General features: G+C 48.7%; 1 protein-coding gene across 2 annotated transcripts in view; it reads left to right on the top strand.

The window, feature by feature from the left end:
- LOC119395675 (protein 5NUC) overlaps nucleotides 1-23231 on the top strand; it is a 128127-nt gene that overhangs the window by 81124 nt on the left and 23772 nt on the right. For both annotated transcript variants that reach the window (XM_049416730.1, XM_037662666.2), the window contains exon 3: nucleotides 12987-13203. In XM_049416730.1, the coding sequence (XP_049272687.1) occupies nucleotides 12987-13203 (217 nt within the window). The remainder of the gene's footprint in view (nucleotides 1-12986; nucleotides 13204-23231) is intronic.

Raw genomic sequence — 23231 nt, forward strand, 5'->3', positions numbered from 1 at the left:
TAGACTTAGAATTCGTGTCATCTAGGAGGTGTTTTAGCAAGTTCCATTTTCCTCCGACTCTCATCTGACCATCCACAGAGTTACAGAGTTCGTCCCATTGCTGCTTAGCTAGTACCTGACAATGCTCTTCAATGGTCCCGTTCAGTTCTGAAATCTTTTTTCGAAGCTTCCGATTGAGCCTCTGCCCTTTCCATCGGTCGAGGAGTGACTTTTTAGCCTCCAGAAGATGCGCCAACCGGCTGTCCATCCTGTCGACTTCGAGGTCGGTCTGGATTGACTTCGTGGCTGCCTTGACGTCCTCTTTTAATTGTTCAGACCATCGGTCCAAATCAGGAGGTGAGTGTTGGGATTGCCCACGCTTTTCTCGGAGTGTTCGAAACAGGTCCCAGTCTGTGGCGGTAAAGCTTCTCAGTCTTTTCGTCTCCACAAACATGCTAGTGGCTAAGATATGGTGATCGCTGCCAAGATCTGTCAATAAGTTTGACCAGGTCATCGAATCGACATTTTTGACAAATGTAAGATCCGGCACAGAGTCTCTAGAGCACGAATTGCCAATTCTAGTTGGGAAAGCAGGATCAGTGATTAAAGTGAGGTTATGATTGGCTGCACTTTGCCATAGGTCGATGCCTCTTCAATGCGCCGCATCGGGCGTGGGGATATCCGCAGAATACCCAAGAAAGACTATCGTCTTTAAAATAGCTCTGCGACGCGCGCCTGCCTCACCTGGCCGTAACACCGCGTTGCCCACTCACGCGCTCGCCCCGAGAAAAATTGCGGCTGGGCTACTGGGGCGGCACGACGCGCTTTGCGTTTCCCTCTAGTCCGGCCGTGGCGTTCAATCACATTGTAGCATGCCGCGGGATGGCGACCAAATTCTGCGTCCAATATGCGACACTCTTCTGGCTATCACACGTCCTTCTCTGATTACGCTTTCACCGTTAACTACTACAGCTACCACAAGGGTTTGTTCAATCATTTAACATGGACGTTAGTCGTCGCGATAGAGATGTACCACTAATCATTATAGTGGGTGCATAGATGTTAAACGGTGCCATAGCTGCCACGCATCAATATACGTTGTGCAAACTCTCTTATATCAATGTAGAGTAAACATTCAGTTACTTCTCTAAGGGCACGCTTTACTTTCGTGTTATTCCGATTCCTGTGATGGAGGGTTCAACCATGTTTTTTTGCTTTAAGATATGAACCGTTACCAACTAGCCCAAATGGCTGTTTTGCTTCGAACAACAACTCGGTCAGTTCGGTCTTCTGATCTGGCTTCAACTCCGCCTTCTTTACCAGGTTACCAATAGTCTTGTGAATGTCATTTTTTCTCTTGTCAACTCCGGGAAATCAACAGGCATTTATTCCGGTTGGTTGAGCGGCATCTCCACAATGGCTTGCCTTTGCTGATAGGGTTTGAGTAAATTACTGTGGTACACTAGTGTTTCCCGCCTTCCCGGCACAGCAACCAAGTAATTTGTATCCGATAACTTCTGAATAACTTCAACCGGTCCCTCCCATTGAACCTGAACCTTATTTGTCGGTGATGACCTCAGTATGATTACTTTCTCACCTACTCCAAAGCTTCGCGTTCGGGCTTTCTTGTCCTAATAGTGCTTAGCCTTGCTTTGAGCATTATGCATTTCCTGCCCAGCTAGTTCTTAAGCTGCCCTTGGGCTTGTTGAAAAAACACATCCTGCGGAAAGCTGACACGGCTATGAACTGCTCTGCAAAATATTACAGTCGTGCGCGCCGCGTAAAGGACACGAGCGGAGCGCGAACTTGCCGTTTCCTCAGGCGCCCTCTTTTTAACTCTCGTCGGTGGGCGGGGCGTCTGCACGTTGACGTCGCGGATCTGCCTGTTTGCGTCGCAAGAGACATAGCATGCTTATTGGCCGATAGCCCGATGAAATGCGCTTCTTGCCACGGGGTGCCGCCACTTGCCCGCGCCGCACTCCTCAGTCTGCTAACTTTACATGGTAGCCGCACTCGCGCATGCGAATCACAGCGGGAGAGCGATCGCGTGACGTAACTTCTTACCCCCGTGCCATCCCTCCCTGTCTAGCTTGCAGTGCGCTCTTCGGGACGAGAAAAGAGAGAAAGCGCTGAGAGCGTGCGCCAAACCCCCGTAACTCCGCTCATTCTTGACGGATTCGAGAAATTTTTGCGGCATTCGATTCGGGAGGCAGTAAACTCCGATACTGAGGTCATTAGATCATTACTTGGAAAAGTGGTTCATGACCCCTTTAAGCACATATGCCACAACCGACGGGTCGTCCGCCCCGCCCTCCCAGGATTCTCGAATAATGCGAAGAGGGGACCGCGGAGCGCGCCCTTAAACAAGCTCCGCAAGTGAAAAACTGGTTGATTCGTGAGGAATGATTCGAACTGTGAACATGGCTGCCGGCAAACAAGCTTCCCAATCCACTTTGTGTTCATAACGAAGGGCTCGAAGCAGCCGTTTTATGACTGAATGCACTTTTTCTTGTGCATTAAGCTTTCTGGTGCGTTCAACCTCTCTAGATGCTCCAGATTCATCCTGTTCCCTGCACCTTTCCTTAGTCAGCGCGTTTTTAGCCTCTTTTACGGGGTTCTCCGATTTGGTGCTGGATAAGGGCGGTTCGGCCACAGCTGTTTCCTCTGCCATAGGATGTTCACACACCGTCTGAGCCGTGAGCTCCCTCATCTTGGAGCTTGTTAGGCCCTGTGCGATACCTTCACTGAACCCAATTCCTCTTTGTCGCAGCATATACTCTGACTTGTTAGAAAACAAATACGGGTACTGCGCCGGGAGATGTGCCGAAACCGCGGATTCAGTGTCAGAACTCTGAAAGGGCCCTCAATGCGGACCCTTGCCACTGAGAGACAGGCACCGTTAGCCTCTACTGTTTCTTTTATCCATGCACATTCTCCAGTGAACTGTCTTTCCTCGACATAAGACGGGTGCACCACGTCCATTGTGGCGGCCGAGTCGCGGAGTGCGCGACACGGTTTGCCGTTTACAGCGAGGTCACGGATGTACGGTTCAAGCGACTTCATGTTTTCGTCGTTACTAGTAAAGCGACATCAACACATCTTTGCAAAAGCAATATGCCGCGGCTGCTGCAATATGCCAAAGCAATATGCCGAATCTGATGCATAGCAATATGCCGCGTCTGCTGGCACCTGTAGCAAACGATTGGCCTGTTGGCCTCGAACGCCTTTTTATGCTGTACTTCTGCCTTTTTTTCTGGGCACCTCTTGCTTTTCCTTACCGTTCTCGTCACTACTTCCCGCGGTGTCTGAGCTCTCCTTCGGTCTATACTGACTTGATGTTGCCCATCGCGGCGGCTTGTCTGGTCGGTATTTACCCATCTCCTTCCTACGGGCTTCTCTACCTTCGACAGCACGACGAGTTACATACTCTTTAGTGAGCTCGGCTGCTCTCGTGATAGTATCTACGCCTGGCCTATCCTGAACCCAATACCTAATGTCTTCAGGTAGCCGGCGGAAGAACTGCTCTAACGCAAAGCACTGCAGAGTCCTTTCCGCGTCGCCGAGCGAACCCTCCTCTCTAAGCCACTCCTCCAGGTTTACCTTTAGGTGTACGCGAACTCTGGGTATAACTCGTTTTGGATTTCTCGACATCTCGAAATTTTCGCCTGAACCCTTCTGCTGACAATCTGCACTTTTTTGAAGACTCGCTTTGACCTTATCGTAGTCCTCTGCGTCTTCTTTCCCTATGCGGGCTATAATGTCAGCTACCTCACATGGCAGCAGCGTAAGCAAGCGCTGCGGCCACGTCTCTTTGGCGAAATTTTCCCGGTAATACGTGCGCTCAAAGTGCACAAGAAAAAGACCCATGTCCCCTCCTACTGCGTAGGATGGCATTAAGTCTGTCATTCGGCGCTCATTCACTTGCACGTCAGTATTAGCTCCGTTCGAGTATTGAGCCTTCGCCAGCTCAACTTCAAGGCGTTTCATTTCGGTAGTATGCCGATCGATACGTTCCCTTTCCTCTTTTTCTTCACGGCGCCTCTGTATCTCTTTCCTCGCGGCGCTTTTGTTCCTCTTTCTTTAGCTTAATGCTCTCTAGGCACTCCTCGAGTTCCTCGTCGTTTGCCTCGAGCCCCTGGAACTCCTCAATGAACTCCGGCTTTCTTCTCGTCTCGGCAATTTGGAGGGCCCACTGACTGGCCAACTCTAACAACTGAGGCTTTTTAAGCCCCTTCAAATTCATGGTTGCCCCTAGTGCTGCTAACTCTTCCCTCCAACACGACCTTGACGTACTCTCAATATCTTATCAACGGTTACTCTATATCACTGCTTGGTACTGCAATGCTACGCAAAGCCAGGTGATATCTCCGGGAAGAAAAGCCATGCACTCACCCTCTGCAGTCATGAATCCGGGCACGTTCCGTCCGCAGATGTCAGAAGAGCCACGAGGAGCCGTCGTCCTATGTTAGGTCCTCCGGGTAGCGGGTCTCAGCATTTCCATCAAGTAGATGAGCTCCATCCCACTGCTGCCATCCTGCGTGTTGTGACTCGGGTCCGGCCGGGCCCGTTTGGTAGCTGGCCCTCGTCACCGGACCCATCACTTGCAGAGAGGAGAGGTGCTCGTACGCAAAGAAGGAGGTTTATTTACATCAGATCAAGAGGATAGAGAAGAGAGAAACGTACATCAGTATTCAGCTTATATACTGACAAGTCAGACAACACTGAGGCACTGAGGCAACCGGCGTCCGCAGCTCCCGCCGGTCGGATGGCTCGACGACCTGGCGTTCTGCCTACAGCAAGAAGGCCATGAGCCACACAATCCAAATACCACGCCCCGACTACACGAAGGCGAGGATGAGAGTCAGAAAGGGTGGAAGGTGGGATGTCGCTGACCTCGAGAGGGAGACGGACGGCTCCCTTTAACTCGCACAAACTTTCATGTCTGCGTTCGGGATAAGGAATGCAGTGGCTTGGTGGGAAACTCGACAGAGGCACTGCCCCATGCCGACTGCACCGCGCTAGGAAGAGCTGTCCGAGGCTTCCCCGTTGTTCCAGTCAGAAACCGTCTGCGGCTGCATTCTATGCTTGCCTGACCGCGCGTGCATAAGCTCCCGAAAAATGCCGCGCTCCGCGCCTTCCTCCAAGCGCCGGCCTAAGGGGAAACCTTATGAGTGACGAGCGTAACTGACACCAGCACGCACAGTGGCGCCGGCCACGTCGCATTCCAAAGCCGGTCGTAAAAAGACATAATCGGCTTTTTCAGGACTGCCTGCGAGCCAAGGTATGGTTAGCCCACCAGTTTTCTGCTTCCTGTTTGCCTATGTTTAATCACATGTTTTTTTACTGGTGCAAGTACTACACCGTTTGACTATTCCTAAATGTATATTTGTCTTTTTTCCCCAAGCATCTCAGTTTTTATTCGTCTTCTTTGCTTTATATATGCGCGATGAGCACTCACATCTTGGATTTTTTAGTATATTTAACGTTACAAGTGCTGTAGTGTATATATGAGCATACCACTAATAGTGCTTCATTGTTACTATATGCGTTACACTATTTTGCACGTGTATCTTTTTTATTTCTTTCTCATTCCTATTATTTGTATTTGCAAATTGTTTACGATGGCCTGCGTGCCTCACTGCATTTGGAGCAAGGGCCTCTTGTCAGGCTTCTAAGCTTTATGCCGTTGCACCATTTTCTGTTCTTGTACAAAACGAAACAAACAGAGACTGCAAAGAATGGACGAGACTCAAGTCGTATGAAAGAGCGGCGGATGAGACAACACAGCCTTGGTGGCCGTTCACGTTGAACCATCCACCAAAGGTCACCAAGAAGGAAGCCACAAAACTTGCCTAGCTACATGTTTTGTGATACCTGCCCTCGCCTGAAGGAATATTAAGCAGGCTCAATAAAGGATCAAAGTTTATCGTGCCACCGGGAATGTCAGTCCAAGAATTTTCGACATTGAAGGGTCTTCTATGGCCAACTCGGTGGAACGTATGGACAGCATGCCTATCCGAAGAGGTTTATAAAGAATGTTTAAGCGTGAACATGTCTGATGTGAGGTTCCGGCTGGAGAACTGGTTTCCCATTTCAAGCAAAACAATCTTCATCTCCTGCAAGCTGGTAGAGATAGCTGGCTTGTTGGCCTTCTAAGCTTCGTTCTGGGTGGTTATTCGGAAATTTCCAATGGGGTGACAGTGGCCAATGGCTGCTGTAGTTGCGTCCGACATGAGAGCCGCTGAAGTAAATCGGTCTGTCATTCGGGGATTTCCGCGCGTCCGTGTTTGCAACGAGTATGAAAACTGGGCACTGGTATCTAGCAAAGGGAAGTCCTTGAGTACGGGTACTGACTCAACGGAACAAAGATGAGCAAATCTCAGTTTCAGTTTCGTTGCCTCGTATCCGACAATGTCTCGCATGAATGGGACGGAGGCTGCATTATCGTGGCAGTCCTGACGAACGGACGAGGAGCAGGGGAAACAGCTTCAAGCTCACGGCAAATCATCCGTGTCCATGATTACTGGACAGTCATAAGAATTACTGGTGGCAAATCGCAAATTTTACGGAGTAGCAGGTTTCAGGAGCAATCTGCAATTCCCTTCTGAATGTAGTCAACCTTTTTCGTCTCCTCATGCTGTCGACCTTACGACAAAGCGCGAGCGCATTCTTGATGTAAGCAACGTAAGGCTCAGTCGATGATGGAACGCGGTACGAAAGCTTCCTTTTGGCAGTGAGATGGTGACCAACGGGCCAATAAGATGTTTTAGATTTTCGCAGCTTACTATGCCAACTTCGTACGTGCGGAACAAGACTCTTGCTATGCCTCGAAGATTAAATATAAGATTGACCAACATTTCCAGCGGTTGCGAGCACTTCTGCGCTTATACCAGGAAATTCAGGCTTCAAAATCTGCACCCTCAGAACCGCTCAAGGTTCTCAGTTTTCGTGGTGGCTCAAGATGACGGAAGTTAGTTAGCTGCGCTGCTGGCGTAGCGTCCCCTGGCGCACCGTCAACTTTCGTGGTAGGGCTTACGCTTTGCCGTCTGCGGAGCTCCGTGGTTGATAAGGCCGCCCTTCCACAAAAATGTTCCGAGGCTGAGATATCCTCAAGACTTGTACACAGATTTAAGTAGCACAACAAGCACAAAAGGTTACGCTCTTTAAGACATGGCACCGGCAGCCAATAGCCGATAACCTCGAACTTCCTCCTGTTCGCTTTCGCTTCTCTAGTAGGCTTCTTCACTGCGGCAATATCGTCCGATAAGAGCCGGTGGCATGTGCGGGACATTGCCACGAATATCTAACAGGGCTGTAATGACGCCGTCCTCAAGAACAATCTTAGTTGGATCTGTCAATCCCATGCGTAGCCTTGAAGGTGGGAGGCTTCTCTCCCTTGGTGAGAACCAGGGGCGTAGCCAGGGGGGGGGAGATTTCTCGTGCTCTCATACACCACCAACCGGGGGTGGCGTTTATTGGGCTTGAAATTTTTATTTATTTGACCCCCCTTGAATTTTTTTTCTTTTTTTCGTTCTTCGATACGCCGCCGTCCGAAATAACCACCTTCACCGAAAACCACCTAGGATGTCGTCTAAATTATTTTTTTTTCGAGCACGACAATGCCATGGATAGTTGAAAGGTTCTGGAAGGTGGCTTTTCTGCAAGATTTTTTTCAACCGTGCACTTTGTGAAACAGGGCATCACTCTTTTTTTTCTGAACAATAAAAAGAAAATTGACTCTGGTCAGATTATTCCTATTTTTACTTTACTTTCACGCAGCCGGCGTCTGCCATTGTGTTCTTCCTAACCTAGACGGTCTACAAGGCGACGCACGTTTAAGTACATTAAATTTTTAAGGACTAACATCCCCGGGTCTAACAGTTACTCTCGATGCAGTTACTTACATCATACAAAACATCAACTGCTAACTTCTCCTTGAATTCCTCCACCAGGCTACATGTTTAAGTCTATGAACTATTTGAAGCAGAAACAAAGGTTTCAGGTGGCTTGCCTGGACAGGCACCGATGGCTTAGGTACTCAGCGCTTCAAGAGGGTGCGTTTTGCCGAGTGTGTGTCTTTTTTAGCAGAAGTGAGGTTGGCAAGGGCCAACATGCGCGCACTGGGGCCCTCGTATCCAAGCCATTTCAAAAATGGAAGCACGCCCTCGAAGTCTTCGGTGCACATGAAGCCGCTAAATATCACACTGACGCTCAGCTGGTAGCCGATAATTTTCTTCAAACCTTCTCAGGATGTGTGCCCAGTGTTGTTTATCAGCTGGACCATGGGCGTAGGCAGTGGGGTGCAAAAGGGGCACTTGCACCCATCAAGCCACACCGGCACTTGCCCCCACCTAAGCAATGCCAGCTCTCTCTCCCCCCCCCCCTCCCCCAGCCGCGATGCAACATGGGTTTGCACCCCCAAGGCAAAATTCTGCCGACGCCCATGAATTGGACCATGGCAGGCAAATTCAAATAAGAGAGAACCGAAGGAAGTTACAGCCTACTGTTGAGACAGTTCTCTTTTGCGTACGGGAAGGTCTGGCTCTCAGTGGCCATAAAGACAGTGGTCCCATGGATTCAAACACAGCCTCCTCTACAAATACAGGCAAATTCAGAGCGCTGCTTCGCATGCGAGCGGATTGTGGCGACACAGATCTAAAAAAGCATTTGGAAAGTTGCCCAAATAATGCCTCGTATTTAAGTCCAGATGTACAAAACCAGATTATAGAAATCTCTGCTGCAATCGTCAAGGAAAGCCTAGTCGCAAAAGTAAACGCTGCAGGCTGCTTCTCCGTACTTGCTGATGAAACGACGAATATTGCTGATATCGAGCAGCTAACTGTTTGTGCAAGGTACCTTAATAAGGATGCGAACGAAATAGAAGAAGTGTTCATAGGCTTTGTGCCACTTCACGACCAAAGTGGCCGGGTCCTCGCCGACACCATCATAAGGTTCCTTATAGACATGGGAATTAACATCCAGCATCTCCGTGGTCAAGGCTACGATGGTGCAAGCTCGATGGCCGGCAGAACGACTGGTGTTCAAGCTGCTGATCGTGAGAAATATCCAGCCACACTCTACACTCACTGCGCCAGTCACTCCCTTAATCTAGTTCTGTGTGCGGCATGCTCCATAACAGATATCCGAAACTGTTTTGGGACTCTAAAGGCGACGTCACACTTTTTCCGTAAATCTTCTAGGTGCTCACACGTTTTGCGAAAAATGATAAGTTTGAGCTGCCCGGAGCATACAAGACAGCGCCTTTTGGGACTATTCGAAACGCGCTGGGTCGAGAAGCAAGATGCAGTGCTTTCATTTCTGAGCTCTTTGAGCCGTTTTAAGTTTAACGGAAATGGCGAAAGTCCAGTGCATGCAAACAGTTTAATGTTGGCACTCTTGTCACCAGCGTTCCTTGTAAGCCTGCATGTGGCGGAGCACGCGCTATAGCACTGACTTTTCCACTGTCAAAGAAGCTGCAGACGAGGAGTATCGACATGAGCGCTGCCATTGACGACATAGGAGCAGTACAGCAAACTGGAAATGACCGCAAGAACGCGTATGCTTCTTCCTCAAAAATATTTGCACAAGTGCAGGCATTGGCAGAAAAACTGAATGTGGAGATCACCAGCTGTCGAGCCGGTGTCCGGAAGCAAAACCTTGGGAGCAATGCATTCGAAAGCGCGGAAGAATATTTTCGTAGAACCCTGATCATTCCGTTCATGGACCACGTACTAGCCCAGTTATGCGTTCGAAAAGCACAGGGCGTTTCTAAAGAACTTTTCAGTAATTGGACCATCCGCAATACCACCAATGCAAGATGATCGGGAGAAAGGAGCAGAAAATCTCCTCACCGTTTTTGCGCATGACGTCGAAACGAGGGCTGCTTTGGAAGAACTGCGACTATGGTGGACAAAGTGGGCGAACAAAGCAGCAAACCAGCCCCCCAATACAGGAACCGATACCCTCTCTCACTGCGACAGCAGGTCCTATCCGAATGTGTACAAGCTACTCCAGATTCTAGTCACCCTTCCAGTGACCACTGCCAGCGCAGAAAGAACGTTTTCAAGCATGAGGTTACTTAATACTACTTACGCTCCACGATGTCTGAGAATCGCATGGTTGGCCTGGCAGTTGTGTACACCGTGAAATAACATAAACATACGAATACGGGCATCAGGTGGACATTAACAGCCAATCGACAGCTTCACCTTGTTCACTGAGGTGAGGCATGGTTAGCCTGGCAGTTAACACCGTGACATAATATAAACATACGAATACGGGCATCAGGTGGACGTTAACAGCCAATGGACAGCTTCACCTTGTTCACTGAGACGTCAGCATACGCGGCGTTACCAAAAAAAATCAGCTATTGGGAAGCCGTACCAGCGGCATTGTTTGTTACTTTCATTTGTCCTTTCTGTTCTTCATTGCTTTTTGAACTAGAAGCAACAACCCTCCTTTTATATTGAGTGCACAATAGTGGTTCGCACTTTTAAAACAGCTTTGAAATAGTTTCTTTCGTTATTTCTGCACTCTTCCTATACAGTTCTGTCCACATGGTGCGTCCGAGACAGCAGCTTGGTCCAAGGACATATCAGTTTCTGTGATTGTGCAGCATGTTCTTTTGCTTTATTTTGGGCATTATGCATAGTGATCATTGCTTATTTCCGTATATTGATTGCACATTTAAATGTACATTTGTGATGTTTGGCGTAAGCATACTGCGCTCTGTTTCCGGTGACTTGTGTTTTGCCCGCATTCTAGGTGCATTTTCCCATGCTCGTGTTTCCCTGGCCGCATCATTTGTGCAAAAAGATGAACATTTTGCGTAAACAATCTCCATTAAAATATTTGATCTCGTCCTGGTTATTTTATGGACTTCATTTTTTCGTTATCAGTAGCTTCTTCAGTTTAAGCCTGATGCAGTTCCAAAGTTTACGTGATATTTGCCGTACATCGTACACAAAAGAAATTGAAAAAATTGAAAACATTGAAGACAGTTATTCCTGGAAAAATTTTGCGGACATGTCAACATAATATTTTTATGAAACAACACATGTCTTACTCGTTCTTGACAGTGCGCAGCATTCAAGAAGTGATTTGCAGCATCTAATACAAAATGTCACTGGTAATACATATTATTCATATACTTAGTCGAGTAAGACTTGTTGCTGGGCGAGTTGGTTGAAATCTATGGGGTACATTTTAGCGCAAACTGTGAAAGAAAGCACGGGAAAAGGGTAGAGGAAAGCAGAAAGGTCGAGCGCTAAACTTCAACTGTTTATTCGAAAGGTGAGGCCAACAACAAATAACCATGTGCGCATGCGCGCGCCAGTAAGGGAAAAAATAACACTTTCATGTCAAATAATTGCATCTCGTTTTGGAACAGACAAACAGACGTATCACTGATACAACTCGTGCCTCTCTTCTTAATATGGAACGCCTCCAATAACTCTCGCGCTAATGTGTCACTGCTCCTGCCTATTATCTGGATCTCACGAAGCAGAGGCTCACAATTGCAGGCTGCGCAATGCGCTGGCAAGTGCGCGTTTCCTTTATTCTTTAATGATAATTCATGCTCCCGTGCTCGGTCGTTGACACATCGCCCAGTTTGGCCCACATACGTCTTCCCACACGACAGCGGTATCTCATATACAACACCCGTCGTGCATTTCACATAAGGTCTGGTGTGCTTCTTCTGGCAACCGAACTTTCTGTCAACGCGACTAATTCGCGGACACAGTCCGGCCAATTTGCGTGGAGCCGAGAAGACTACAGGCACACCGTATCTATTGGCAACCTTCTTGAGGTTGTGGGAAAGTTGGTGGACGTACGGGACCACTGCGGGACCACTGCGGGACCCCGTACGTCCACCAACTTTCCCACAACCTCAAGAAGGTTGCCAATAGATACGGTGTGCCTGTAGTCTTCTCGGCTCCACGCAAATTGGCCGGACTGTGTCCGCGAATTAGTCGCGTTGACAGAAAGTTCGGTTGCCAGAAGAAGCACACCAGACCTTATGTGAAATGCACGACGGGTGTTGTATATGAGATACCGCTGTCGTGTGGGAAGACGTATGTGGGCCAAACTGGGCGATGTGTCAACGACCGAGCACGGGAGCATGAATTATCATTAAAGAATAAAGGAAACGCGCACTTGCCAGCGCATTGCGCAGCCTGCAATTGTGAGCCTCTGCTTCGTGAGATCCAGATAATAGGCAGGAGCAGTGACACATTAGCGCGAGAGTTATTGGAGGCGTTCCATATTAAGAAGAGAGGCACGAGTTGTATCAGTGATACGTCTGTTTGTCTGTTCCAAAACGAGATGCAATTATTTGACATGAAAGTGTTATTTTTTCCCTTACTGGCGCGCGCATGCGCACATGGTTATTTGTTGTTGGCCTCACCTTTCGAATAAACAGTTGAAGTTTAGCGCTCGACCTTTCTGCTTTCCTCTACCCTTTTCCCGTGCTTTCTTTCACAGTTTGCGCTAAAATGTACCCCATAGATATACTTAGTCGTTCGAAAAATTCAATGAGGAGGTCACGCTTCAACTTGAGCCCCCCCCCCCCCGAACAAAATTCCGGGCTACGCCACTGGTGAGAACCTCTGTAAAGGACGAGATGTATCTGGAAACAGACGTGTCGAGGAAACATCCGGTGGTGAGTGCTGGCCCTGATGAAATCATTTGGTGAACGGTAAATATGTTGTGACGGGAAGACATCAGAGTTCTTGACGAATGCTTGGGCCCGGTCGAAATATGCCCAACTCACGTCTCTAAGAAATAAAGTGCTCACATTCCGTACCCCTGGCTGCCTAACCAGCTTGCAGCACTCTTCGTTCAAACGCATATGATACAGTGTTTCAGTCAGCCTACCCACAAGCGAGTTTGTTAGTGTACGGTAATTCGTCTGCAGTTCTCACTTGTAGGTTCTATTAGAAAGTGTTGTTGAGTAGACACCATTCTGGAGTGTAAGAATGTTATCTACTTGGTCGTAATTTTCGCAGGCACTGGGAAACCACGAGTTCGACCGTGGTGCCGAAGGGCTGGTGCCCCTCCTAACTGAAAGCCGGGTGCCTATCGTGGGCTGCAATGTCGACTTCAGCGACGAACCAACACTTAAGCAACTCCAGCCGAAACCTTCACTGGTCGTGGAACGTGCAGGAACCAAAATTGGCCTTATTGGATACACAACAATGAATACTACGTACCTGTCCAGCCCTGGTATGTTCTCACAAAGCTTCTAGGCTTCTGACGGGTGTGCCTTTTGGTGCAGGTAATGTGCATCGGAGTGATGTCTTCCGCAGTAAGGGTATTATGTACGCCTGTTTAAGTGTGCCCCCCGCCTCCTTATACTCTTTTCACCTTTATCTTACTCCACATTTTTCCAGTTGATCTTAACGTTCTCAAACTGTTGGTCACGTGTTTTGAGATCGTGTTGAAGTGCTGCGCTGTCTGCCAACCGGAAACGTTTAAGATTTCAGGGCACAGACAGATTAAACATACCTGTTACATTAGTGTATTTCGCTGGAATAGAACCCTCCTCTGTGAGCTTATCTGATTTCGTGTCTTTTTTCCCATTGTTACTGCTGCGCCTCTTTCATGACTCTCAATCATGCTCCATTTGCTGCTCATGTTAAAGAAAGCATAATACCTGACCTACTTCTGTAGGCGAAGCCGGATGTTCAGCTGAGACACGTGCACGGCAAAGTAGTTCCGCTTAGTCTATCTGCGCGTGCTTCAAAAGAGATGCAGCCGACTCGCCATCTATTGTAGCCCTATCCTGGGGCGTCGGCAGAAATATATTTCGGGGGGCGCTCCTGACACTCTTTATAAATGTTCATGCGCGTGTGTTTATGTGTGCATATATATACATGTATATTATATGCATACAGTGTGTAAAGATAATGAGGGGGGGGTGCGTCGAACGCCCCCCCCCCCCCCTCTGGCTACACCAATGGCCAAAGCAATCAGGGCCAATGATTAAAGAGTGTCTCGTATTTCGCATTTTCAGCATGATTACTGGCTGCGTCGCTTTACGCAGACTTCTACTCCAGTTACAAGGACACACTACACACGGTTAGCGAAATCGCATTTCAGGGCAAAACTGTTCTTTGCGCCAACTGATAAGGCACCCTTGATACACAGCAATCCCGTCTAGCGGGTCACATTATATCCATTGCAGAGAGTTCTTGCGAGTGTTTTCCCTTCTTCTTTTGACGAATATCGATGTTTAATTACGATACTTGAATTGACATACGCAGTGGTACGACATTTTTTTTGCGTTTCGGGACCATGAAGCTAACTCTCTCGATACCGGTCGACATTGAATTCGCAGCTCATTGCCCAAAGCAATTCATTGACAGTGTTCAGCAGGGGTTTCTTGGCTCGCGCACATTGTGGCTTCTTTTTAAGGACTTCTCCTCGTGTATACGACCATGTTCTTTTTTTGGCATTCGTTTTTTTTAATTTTTTTGTCGTGTGTGTTTTTGGCAGCGTGGTCTATGCCCGAACGTTGTAACTTGAACCCCGGAAGATGGTCATGGTATCAGGCCAGTCCATCCTGCGAAGCGATCGCGACGACGATGGCGACTTCGTGTTTTAAGTGCGTAGCACTTTAGGGTCCGATTTGTTGTCCATCCGCAGATCTCGTGTGACGTGATCATGCTCAAAATCAAGTGGCCAATACAGGCCTAAACCAAGGCTAGCAATGCTCAAAACGGGGTTAAAATAAACGAACAAGGTCTAAAATAATATAATAACAGAAATAACCAAGGTCGCAATAATTTGCTTAAAATAGCTAAAAACGCTTCGGAAACATGCGGCTGACACCCGCGCCGGCTGACACTCTTTATTTGGCCAAACTTGTGGCCGGGAAATGGAAATTCAAACTGCAAGTAACACACACTGTGCAGTGATAGCGGCGAACAGAGCGTCGGCCCTCGACACGTATATAAAGCGTGTCGGCTTTTATACGTGAGCTATCGACCATTACAGCGTTATAGCTGGTGGCAGCGAAATCTCTCGAAGAAGCTAGACTATTCGCGTCCTGCGCGCAATCTTAATGGATGAGCTGAACATTCGTGAAACTTCTGCAGCATCGTAGTGCGGTCTGCGCGAAGCGTTGCAAACAGTCTTGACGGACGAAGCCCGAGTACATCAAAAAAAATTCGGCAGATCCCACGTACCGTGGAAATCGATGTGATGCGAAGCATGCGCGGGATGGTGACTGTGGGACAATTTTTCACATTGAGCGAAACGTTACGGAATGATGGTAGAGAAATGCGGAAGTGATATACAAACACACATATGCTGAAGAGTCGCATATGTATTATATAGCCAGTTGTTTACAGTTGCGTAACGATGCCAACAGCAACATGGGTGTTACCAGCACCACACGCGGTAAGCCTTTATGTAGTGCTTATATTCTTCAACACTGGATAGAGCGAATCCGAACAGGCCAAAGAAGGAAAACAAGTGCACAGGACAGGCGTTACTCATAACTAAGTTTCACTCAGGAAAGTTCCCCTAGATTTACACACAGCCGAGTGGCACGCGCAGGCGCACTGCACGTACGTTAAAGTGACAATTACAGTTATTACAGTTGCGTTACAGTTGCTGTGCCTATACTTGTCCGTTATGACGGAGAACGCACGCACGTTTCATGACCCCATGTGTATGTGTAGAAGGGGTTCTTGACAGTTCTTGAACAAGGTCATCATCACCGCGATCAGTGAGCCCCAGCAGCTGAACCGGACTTGTTAATCGGATCCGTTCGTGATAGCGGCTACAAGGGGTCTAAGTGCAGTGAAGTACGAGGTATAGCGCAGCTGGTGGAAATCCTGGACGCCTCTTACGATGAAATGATCTGTGACGCTTCCTGTCCTGGACGTGGCAGCGAGACCTTTTGATGCCCTGTCCACATTCAAGCCGCTTTTCACGCAGTACAAAGGCCAGGCGTTGTTGAGTCTTGATAAATCAATGTTGAAGTCACCGATAATGATGAGAGGCGTGGATTTCTCGGCAGGTTTATTGTAGGAAGCATTGACCCCGGTTTTTGCTAATCAACGTGGTCCACGCTGCGGACCAAGTGAACGAGTGCATGATAGTTGAGCGTCTTCGAGGGGTGTTCTGTGTTCAGCTTCCTCACTTTCCTCCTGTTCGCCGCTGTGGTGTAGCGGTTACGGTGCTCGGCTGCTGACCCGAAAGTCGAGGGTTCGATCCCTGCCACGGCGGTCGCATTTCGATGAAGGCAAAATGCTAGATGCCCGTGTACTGTGCGATCTCGGTGCACGTTAAAGAATACCAGATGGTCAAAATTCCGGAGCCCTTCGCTACGGCGTCTGTCATAACCATATCGTGGTTTTGGGACATAGGACCCACACTTCTACACTTATACTCTAACAATTATTATTATTATCACTTTCCTTGCGTGTCAATGTGTGTGTTCACGGTTACTGTGTTGGCTGAGACATTGTATCACCTGTGGCACATACCCGCATATTATGAACTCTGGTATGCGGGTATGTGCCACACGTGACTGAGAGAAAGGGTTTCGTGACGTATGCGACATGTATTTTGCGTTATTTATGTCATGACCAGTGAATCGTGTTCGTCATACACTGATCCCCTGCTATGCCAATTTTGGTATATTACGAGTTATGGAGACGACCAGGAGAGCGCCCAGACGTAGGCGGCTAGATAGATAGATAGATAGATAGATAGATAGATAGATAGAAACGCCCAAAGTGCCTGAGGTTCGCAAAGAAATGCTTCGCATTTAATAACACGCGTGGCAATATGTAGAGGAAAACGACCTGACGGAACTCGCTGCACCCGACACGTGTCTCAACTGTCGTAACAAGCAGGAAGCCGATGAAGCGCAGCAAAAAATAGCACGCATGTCGCACACCGAGTTCGCGCATCTCACTAACAAGATTCTACTCGTGCCGGGGAAACCCTAGATGCTTACCTCAAATATTAATGTCATCGAAGGTTTGGTAAACGAAGTAATGGGAACTCTACGAATGGGAATCGCTGGGTGCCTGTGCTATGCACTTCCTCAGCGTTCACAGTAGTGGAGCTGCATTTAGCGCAGGATTTAGAACCACACCAATCGCTACAGAATTTGTTTGGCTCTCTCCGCTGCTTGTGGTGTACGACAGATGCCACAGGACGAAAGCGTGAAGGATGCGAACGAGGTTGTCCTCCTTGATGCCTGTTCGCGACGGTTGGTCTCTGAACGCAACAAGATCAATGCACTCATTGGCAGCGTCTCCAAGGTAGCCCTGGCTCTACCCATGCTTACGCACAAGGAATATCTCCTCGAGTTGCGTATCCATGACACGCTCGAAGAAATTATCAAAGCTCAAGAACGTTCTCAACTCGCCAGACTTTCTGACTACGCCTCGGGCCTCCCTATCCTCATCGAGTTGGGCCCGAATCATCTACACTCTTGCCCGACTGCTAAGAGCTCCCCAATCAAGTTAGAGCCAATACATCCGCATCTCGCCTACCGCGCAATATGTAACCGAGTTTCAACCTGGGACGGAGGCGCAACCAGGGGCAAGGCTTCACTCGCCGACGCGCAACTCAATCGCGACCGAGACTGCTTCGTCGACGCCGCCTCGTATATCCAACCAGACACATTTGCTTCGGTATTCGTCGATCTCATCTCCGAACCTATCGGCTGCGCCGCGGTCCGAACGTCCAAACAGGGCGTAGCGGAACGAGTTGCCATAATCCTTGCCCTCGTGGATGTCACCCGCGAAACCATGTATTAAGATTCCAAGGCACCCGTCAGAGCTTTCTATACGGGAATGTTCGCATCCAAGCCCTACGGATCATTCAGAGTAACAAGACTACGACCCCACACTCGATTGTATGGTTCCCCGCTCATCTGGGCCCCGTCAAGGGCTCCCCCGTAAACCCCAACGAGGTTGCTCACGAAGCCGCACGGGGATTGACCGACCGTGCCTCCTCTTTCTAGCCCACGTGTGGGATCGAGCCACTCGAGACATGCAATGATAACGTCAAGCACCACCATTCATCTAAAAGAAAGTGGCACCTGCCATTATGCAGAGGTCAAGCAGTCGCCCCAAACCTCTTACAGACAAAATCATATCCTAACCCTGCACATCTGCACGTTATCTACCCAGACAGATGTACCCTAACACCAGTTTTCCTTTATGCGGTTCTCATGCTGACCTAAATCACATGCTCTGGGGGCGTACCTCTTCCGACAGGTGCCATTCGCAGCCACTATTTAAGTGTGCCCGCCCTACGAGCATGGCACTGACTACTGCACTTTAAGCGATAGTACAGCCTCATTTTCTTGGCTGTGGTTCACCACAATTATACGTTTATCTACACCAACGTCGGATTGCCAGGTCGGACACACGATGCAAGGGCGGTTGAGCGATCCAGGTTGTGGGCCACGCCATGAAATTTTCTCGTCATTCCCTATATTCAGGCATGGCCCACAACCTCAAAATAGTAGCGAGCAGTTGCCAAGTAAATGTAACTTTTTCTGCCCCATAGAGGCTAGCTGGGTTGAGTAGGGCTGTTGATCCTCATTCACAGGAAGATCGAGCGTGCCAGACCGGGCATCGGAACAAGTTCGTTCCTTGCATTGAAGGGGCGGCGCACTCCCTATCCCTGTCCTGCGGCAAAAGGTACATCGGCCAAATGAGCCGGTGTTTAAACGTGCGGCTAAAGAAGCATGCTCACAGCGTCAATTCAGCGGTGTCTGGCCACCTTGGCATTCACTGCCGAGACTGCGGTTGTGTTCCTGACTTCCAGCGTTGTGCTGTCGTCAAACGTCGTCGGGACCATCTCATACGCGAAATTCATGAAGCCTCAGAAACGACTAGGCTAGACAGCGTGTGTGTCAGCAGGCAATCGATCTCTTTATCACATAAAGAAATGCATTTTTAAATGCGAAGCATTTCTTAGCGAAACAAAGGCGGTTTGAGCGTGTCTGTCTACGTATATATCTATCTATCTTGCCGCTTACGTCTGGGCGATCTCGTGATCGCCTCCTTAGCTTGATGTAGACCAAAATTGGCATTGGAGGGTAAGAGGGTTTGACGAATACGACTGTCTGGTCATGACATGCATAACGTGAAAGTCCTCTCACGTAAGTTGGCAAACCCTTTCCTCCAGACACGTGTGACACATACCCGTATAACACGGGCCACGGTATGCGGGTACGCACCACACGGGATTGACAGATTATATCTCCCCAGAAACGGCGAGAACAGACAATGGTAACTTAAATGCGAGAGCGTTAAGAAAAACAGACATCGGCAGCGTTGACCCGACGTGAATAAAAATCAGGATGCCAGCAGGAATCGAACCCGAGCATTCTGCGTGGCAGTCAGGTATTCTACCACAGAGCCACGCCACGTCTTGAAACTGCTTTGGAAAATGACCCTAGGCAGGCGTAATGTCGGTGCAACGTCAATTGGGGTTTCAGTGCTGACTATCTAATTTTATAATAAAGCAATGAACATTACATATGTATTCCTATGATACGGGCGTCATGTCAGATTAACGTCAATTACGGTATAGAAATCTAATAAACATTACATTTGCATCCCTATGATTCAGCAAGCTATATTCAAATGTTGCTCGACCCCGGAGCCATGCAGCCATGGAGCCATGCGCCAATCGCAGCCATGGCGGCGAGTGTTTCACACTCGCCGCCATGGCTGCGATTGGCGCTGACTAACACTCCTAGGTTTAAATCAACATATATACCCCAGAAAGTGGACGGGAGGATGACCGCCGCCGTAGCTCAGTGATAGAGCATCGGACGCGTTATTCGAAGGTCGCAGGTTCGGTCCCTGCCGGCGGCAAGTCATCTTTTCGTCCACTTTACTTTCTTCACATTTATATTCTAAATCCTACAGATAACACCCCTTGTACTTTCCTTGGCGTTATTGTCTGTTAGTTCTCATTAATATTGTGTCTAACAAAGATAAACGAGCCCTTGAAAAATCATCTGCTTTCCTTCGACCCCGGAGGAATACACTAACGAAAGTTACGTATGATATTCAGGTCATCGCGTCGTAAAGCGCACTTCCTTCCGATAATACTGACGTCTGCGCTCTAAAGTGAGTGTCAACGTTGCGTCAGACCACTTACCGTTTAAACGCCAGTGTAGTCGACGTGCCTGGTAAGGTCACAATGTACACTCAACTACCGCACTTACAAAAACACGTCGATCCACCCCGTAACGCTTGGCTCAAAGCCGAAAAATGCAGCCTAGACAACTACTCGCCGACTGCTTCGCATGAAACCGATTCCCACAAGGCGTGGGATCTGCTGAATTTTCTTCACCAAATGTTTCTTCGCCATTCCGAACATTCTTGAAGCATCTTTACAGCGTAAATGGCGGCAAGCGAATGCGCCGCAACAACTTCCAAGAACTTTGACGATTTATTCGCGGTGATTATAATGCACCAACTGCTCGCTGTCGTTGCTGGCAATGTCCGGTGTAATCACTATTCCGATGTGGGAAAAGTTGTCTCGGAAAATGCAATGCTTTCAGCAAGTCTACTTTGACGCCACGAAAGCTATTTCTGTTGCTGGTACACCTCTCAGCCTGCGCCGTATGAAAAATTTCTCCTGTCGATCGTCAGCCTCTCAAAACGCAAAATATCGCTCCTGGTCATTTCAAGTTGGGGATAAAGAGACAATCGGAATGGGGTATCCAAGTAGTAGTGAGTTAAACAACTTTATTAGATCCACAATATTAGGTCCACTCACGTCCGAGTAGTAGTGAAAATTTTTATTGACTATAAGGTTTCAGGGGAAATGGTCTTCAGTCTAGGGCTCCACTGGCCTTTGCGGCTCGTTGGGTTTGGTCGAGCGGAGCCATCTGGCTCTCCCGATCCTTCCCTGGTCTCCCACTACCTTGTTCGCCGTGTTGTCCTCAAAACGGGAGAATTGATGTTCTGGGGCCGCGATTCGCATTCCCATTTAATATGTTCGAGAGTGGGCACTTCCCACACCACGGACAGCTGTGCACGTATATTGTGGGATTTATGTGGGTTTACGTGTTGGTTCGTACTCGACACCAATGTCGCACCTCTTCTCCGGTAAGATCCGGATGGAGATGACTGTATTTTTGTCTCTCGCTTCTTTGGTTTTCGAGGATGTCGCGTGGAGTTGTTGAGGGGTTCCTCGGGGGTTTCGACCGGTGCTCGGATGCTTATTTCGCGAGCAAGCCACACGGCCCTTTCGCTGCCCTCAAGTGCCGCGTGCTCGGGGCACCAAAGAATTGCCAGCGGATTTAGGAGTTGTTTCCCAAGGATTCTCATTGCTGTCCTTAGAATTACCCCAGCCTGAAAGTTTGAAGCATACGGCAAGTGGATTGAGAGTCGGTACTCACAACGGCCGAGTCTCCCTTTTGTTCTCCACATGAGATCGCCCTAGCAACCGCCACCATTTGGGCCGTGTTGACTGATGGGGTTTTAATAGATGCCGCTACGGTTGCAGCTCCGCTTGTTGCAACAATGGTGTAACGATTGCCGTGCAGTCTGCAGGCGCAAGTGTCGAAGACGGTTAGGTCACGGCCGCTACATACAAAAGAAGGTGCGGCCTGTTGCGTCGCGCCGCCGTCAGTGGGCGACCGTGTGTCGGCTGAGCTGACGGTTGCGGCCGCTGTTTTGGGTGAGGGCGCCAGTACTCCAGTACAAAGCAGACGCCGGATCGTCTTACAGTGTGGTAGCCTGAGGATTTATGCGTGTCCGTGTGCTTTTTCATGTGCTTTCTCCTTTTTTTGTGTGTGTGTGATCGCGTGTGTGGGCAGCTTGCCTCATCGTTTCCTGTGCTTGAGGGCGGTTCTTTGGTGCGTCCGTGAGTGTGTGGCAGACGGTTTTTTCTAGTGGTGTGATACCGTGAAGCTGCTGTGTGCCGCTGTGCAACTCGAACGCATGAAAAGACGCTACTGTGAAGTACCACGTATTCCCGAGCAATCTACAGTGTCAGGAAGCGTAATATTCGTAATAGAACACTTCTTTTTGTCACAAGCGAGCGCTAAAACAGGCGCGCGCCGCCGCATCGTGACGACAGCATCAAGTCACCGCGCCGACCGTTTCCCCTCATCGGGCGCCTGCAACGACAAAAATATAGAACAACCATCACAGGGCGCGCAGGGCGTGCCTTACCCTCTCCACTGAAGACGCCGTCGCGACAGCCTAACGCCCGCGCAGATAGGGAGTATTCGAGAAATCAAAGTGGAAGCGACCGTTTGCGCAGACGAACCGGCGAGACGAATTCCTTCACCCTAGCTGTCGCCGTGCTACGTGCTACGCGCCGAAGAATCACTTGGAATGTTCGTGGAACCGGGAAGGATCCAAACAAGAGACGACGGAGCGTAGGACAGTATGGTGAAGTCGGCGAAGTCGGTGAATAAGTTATGTTGTTCGAGTGAGTCATGTAGTGCGGTCAGTCGATCTTGAAGAATCGAAACGTCGTGCTTTTATTTGCTTTTAATCGTGGACAGAGTGTTGTTTTAATTGCCTTCAATATTTGGATTTTAACCAGATGAATTCTGATTTTTCTGGTAAGCATCGCATGCCTGCATTTATGGAAAATCCTTCGACGTAGTCGATTGCTCTCTAAAGGATATGTTGTTTTTCGGCAATGGCGCCTATGGAGGCCCGTGACGTTATATAATCCGCGCATATTGCCTTAACTAATTCGCCTTGTAAGGAGCAACTTTGGGGAGTAATCGCTGCTTGTGTAAAGTGTAAATGTGAAGACTAAAAGTTAGTTCTCTTGAGTTGCAACTGCACGACTAACATTTTGTTTGCTGAGCAGTAAATGCATGGAAGTTAATTGTTCAAGGGCCTCTAAACCACCTGCGGTACTTCATTTTTTTACAATTCAAGAAACACTCCTATCGAATTCATAATGCGCGGCAAAATAATAGTAAAAAAAATTGGGGAGGGGCGAAGCACGTAGGGAAGGGTGTTTTAGCTCCACATACGTGACACCTGTGGAGGGGAGAAGCATGCAGTGTGCGCCGATGTTTCCCACCGCAAAATCACTGCTAATGGGCAATGGGAGACAGAAGAAAGGTTAGACACAGAGACCCGCAGTCCGCTTTTAGTTAACGTGCATGCTGTGAATCATTATTTTTCAACTACGCACAAGATAAATCTCCCGCTGCCACTGCATTCCAGGTCAAGATCCAGGGCCTATATATACGGGGTGGTCGGGGAACGGTTGTGCAACGCGAG

Source organism: Rhipicephalus sanguineus, chromosome 6 (assembly GCF_013339695.2).
Source record: "Rhipicephalus sanguineus isolate Rsan-2018 chromosome 6, BIME_Rsan_1.4, whole genome shotgun sequence".
In the NCBI taxonomy this organism is placed as follows: Eukaryota; Metazoa; Arthropoda; class Arachnida; order Ixodida; family Ixodidae; genus Rhipicephalus; species Rhipicephalus sanguineus.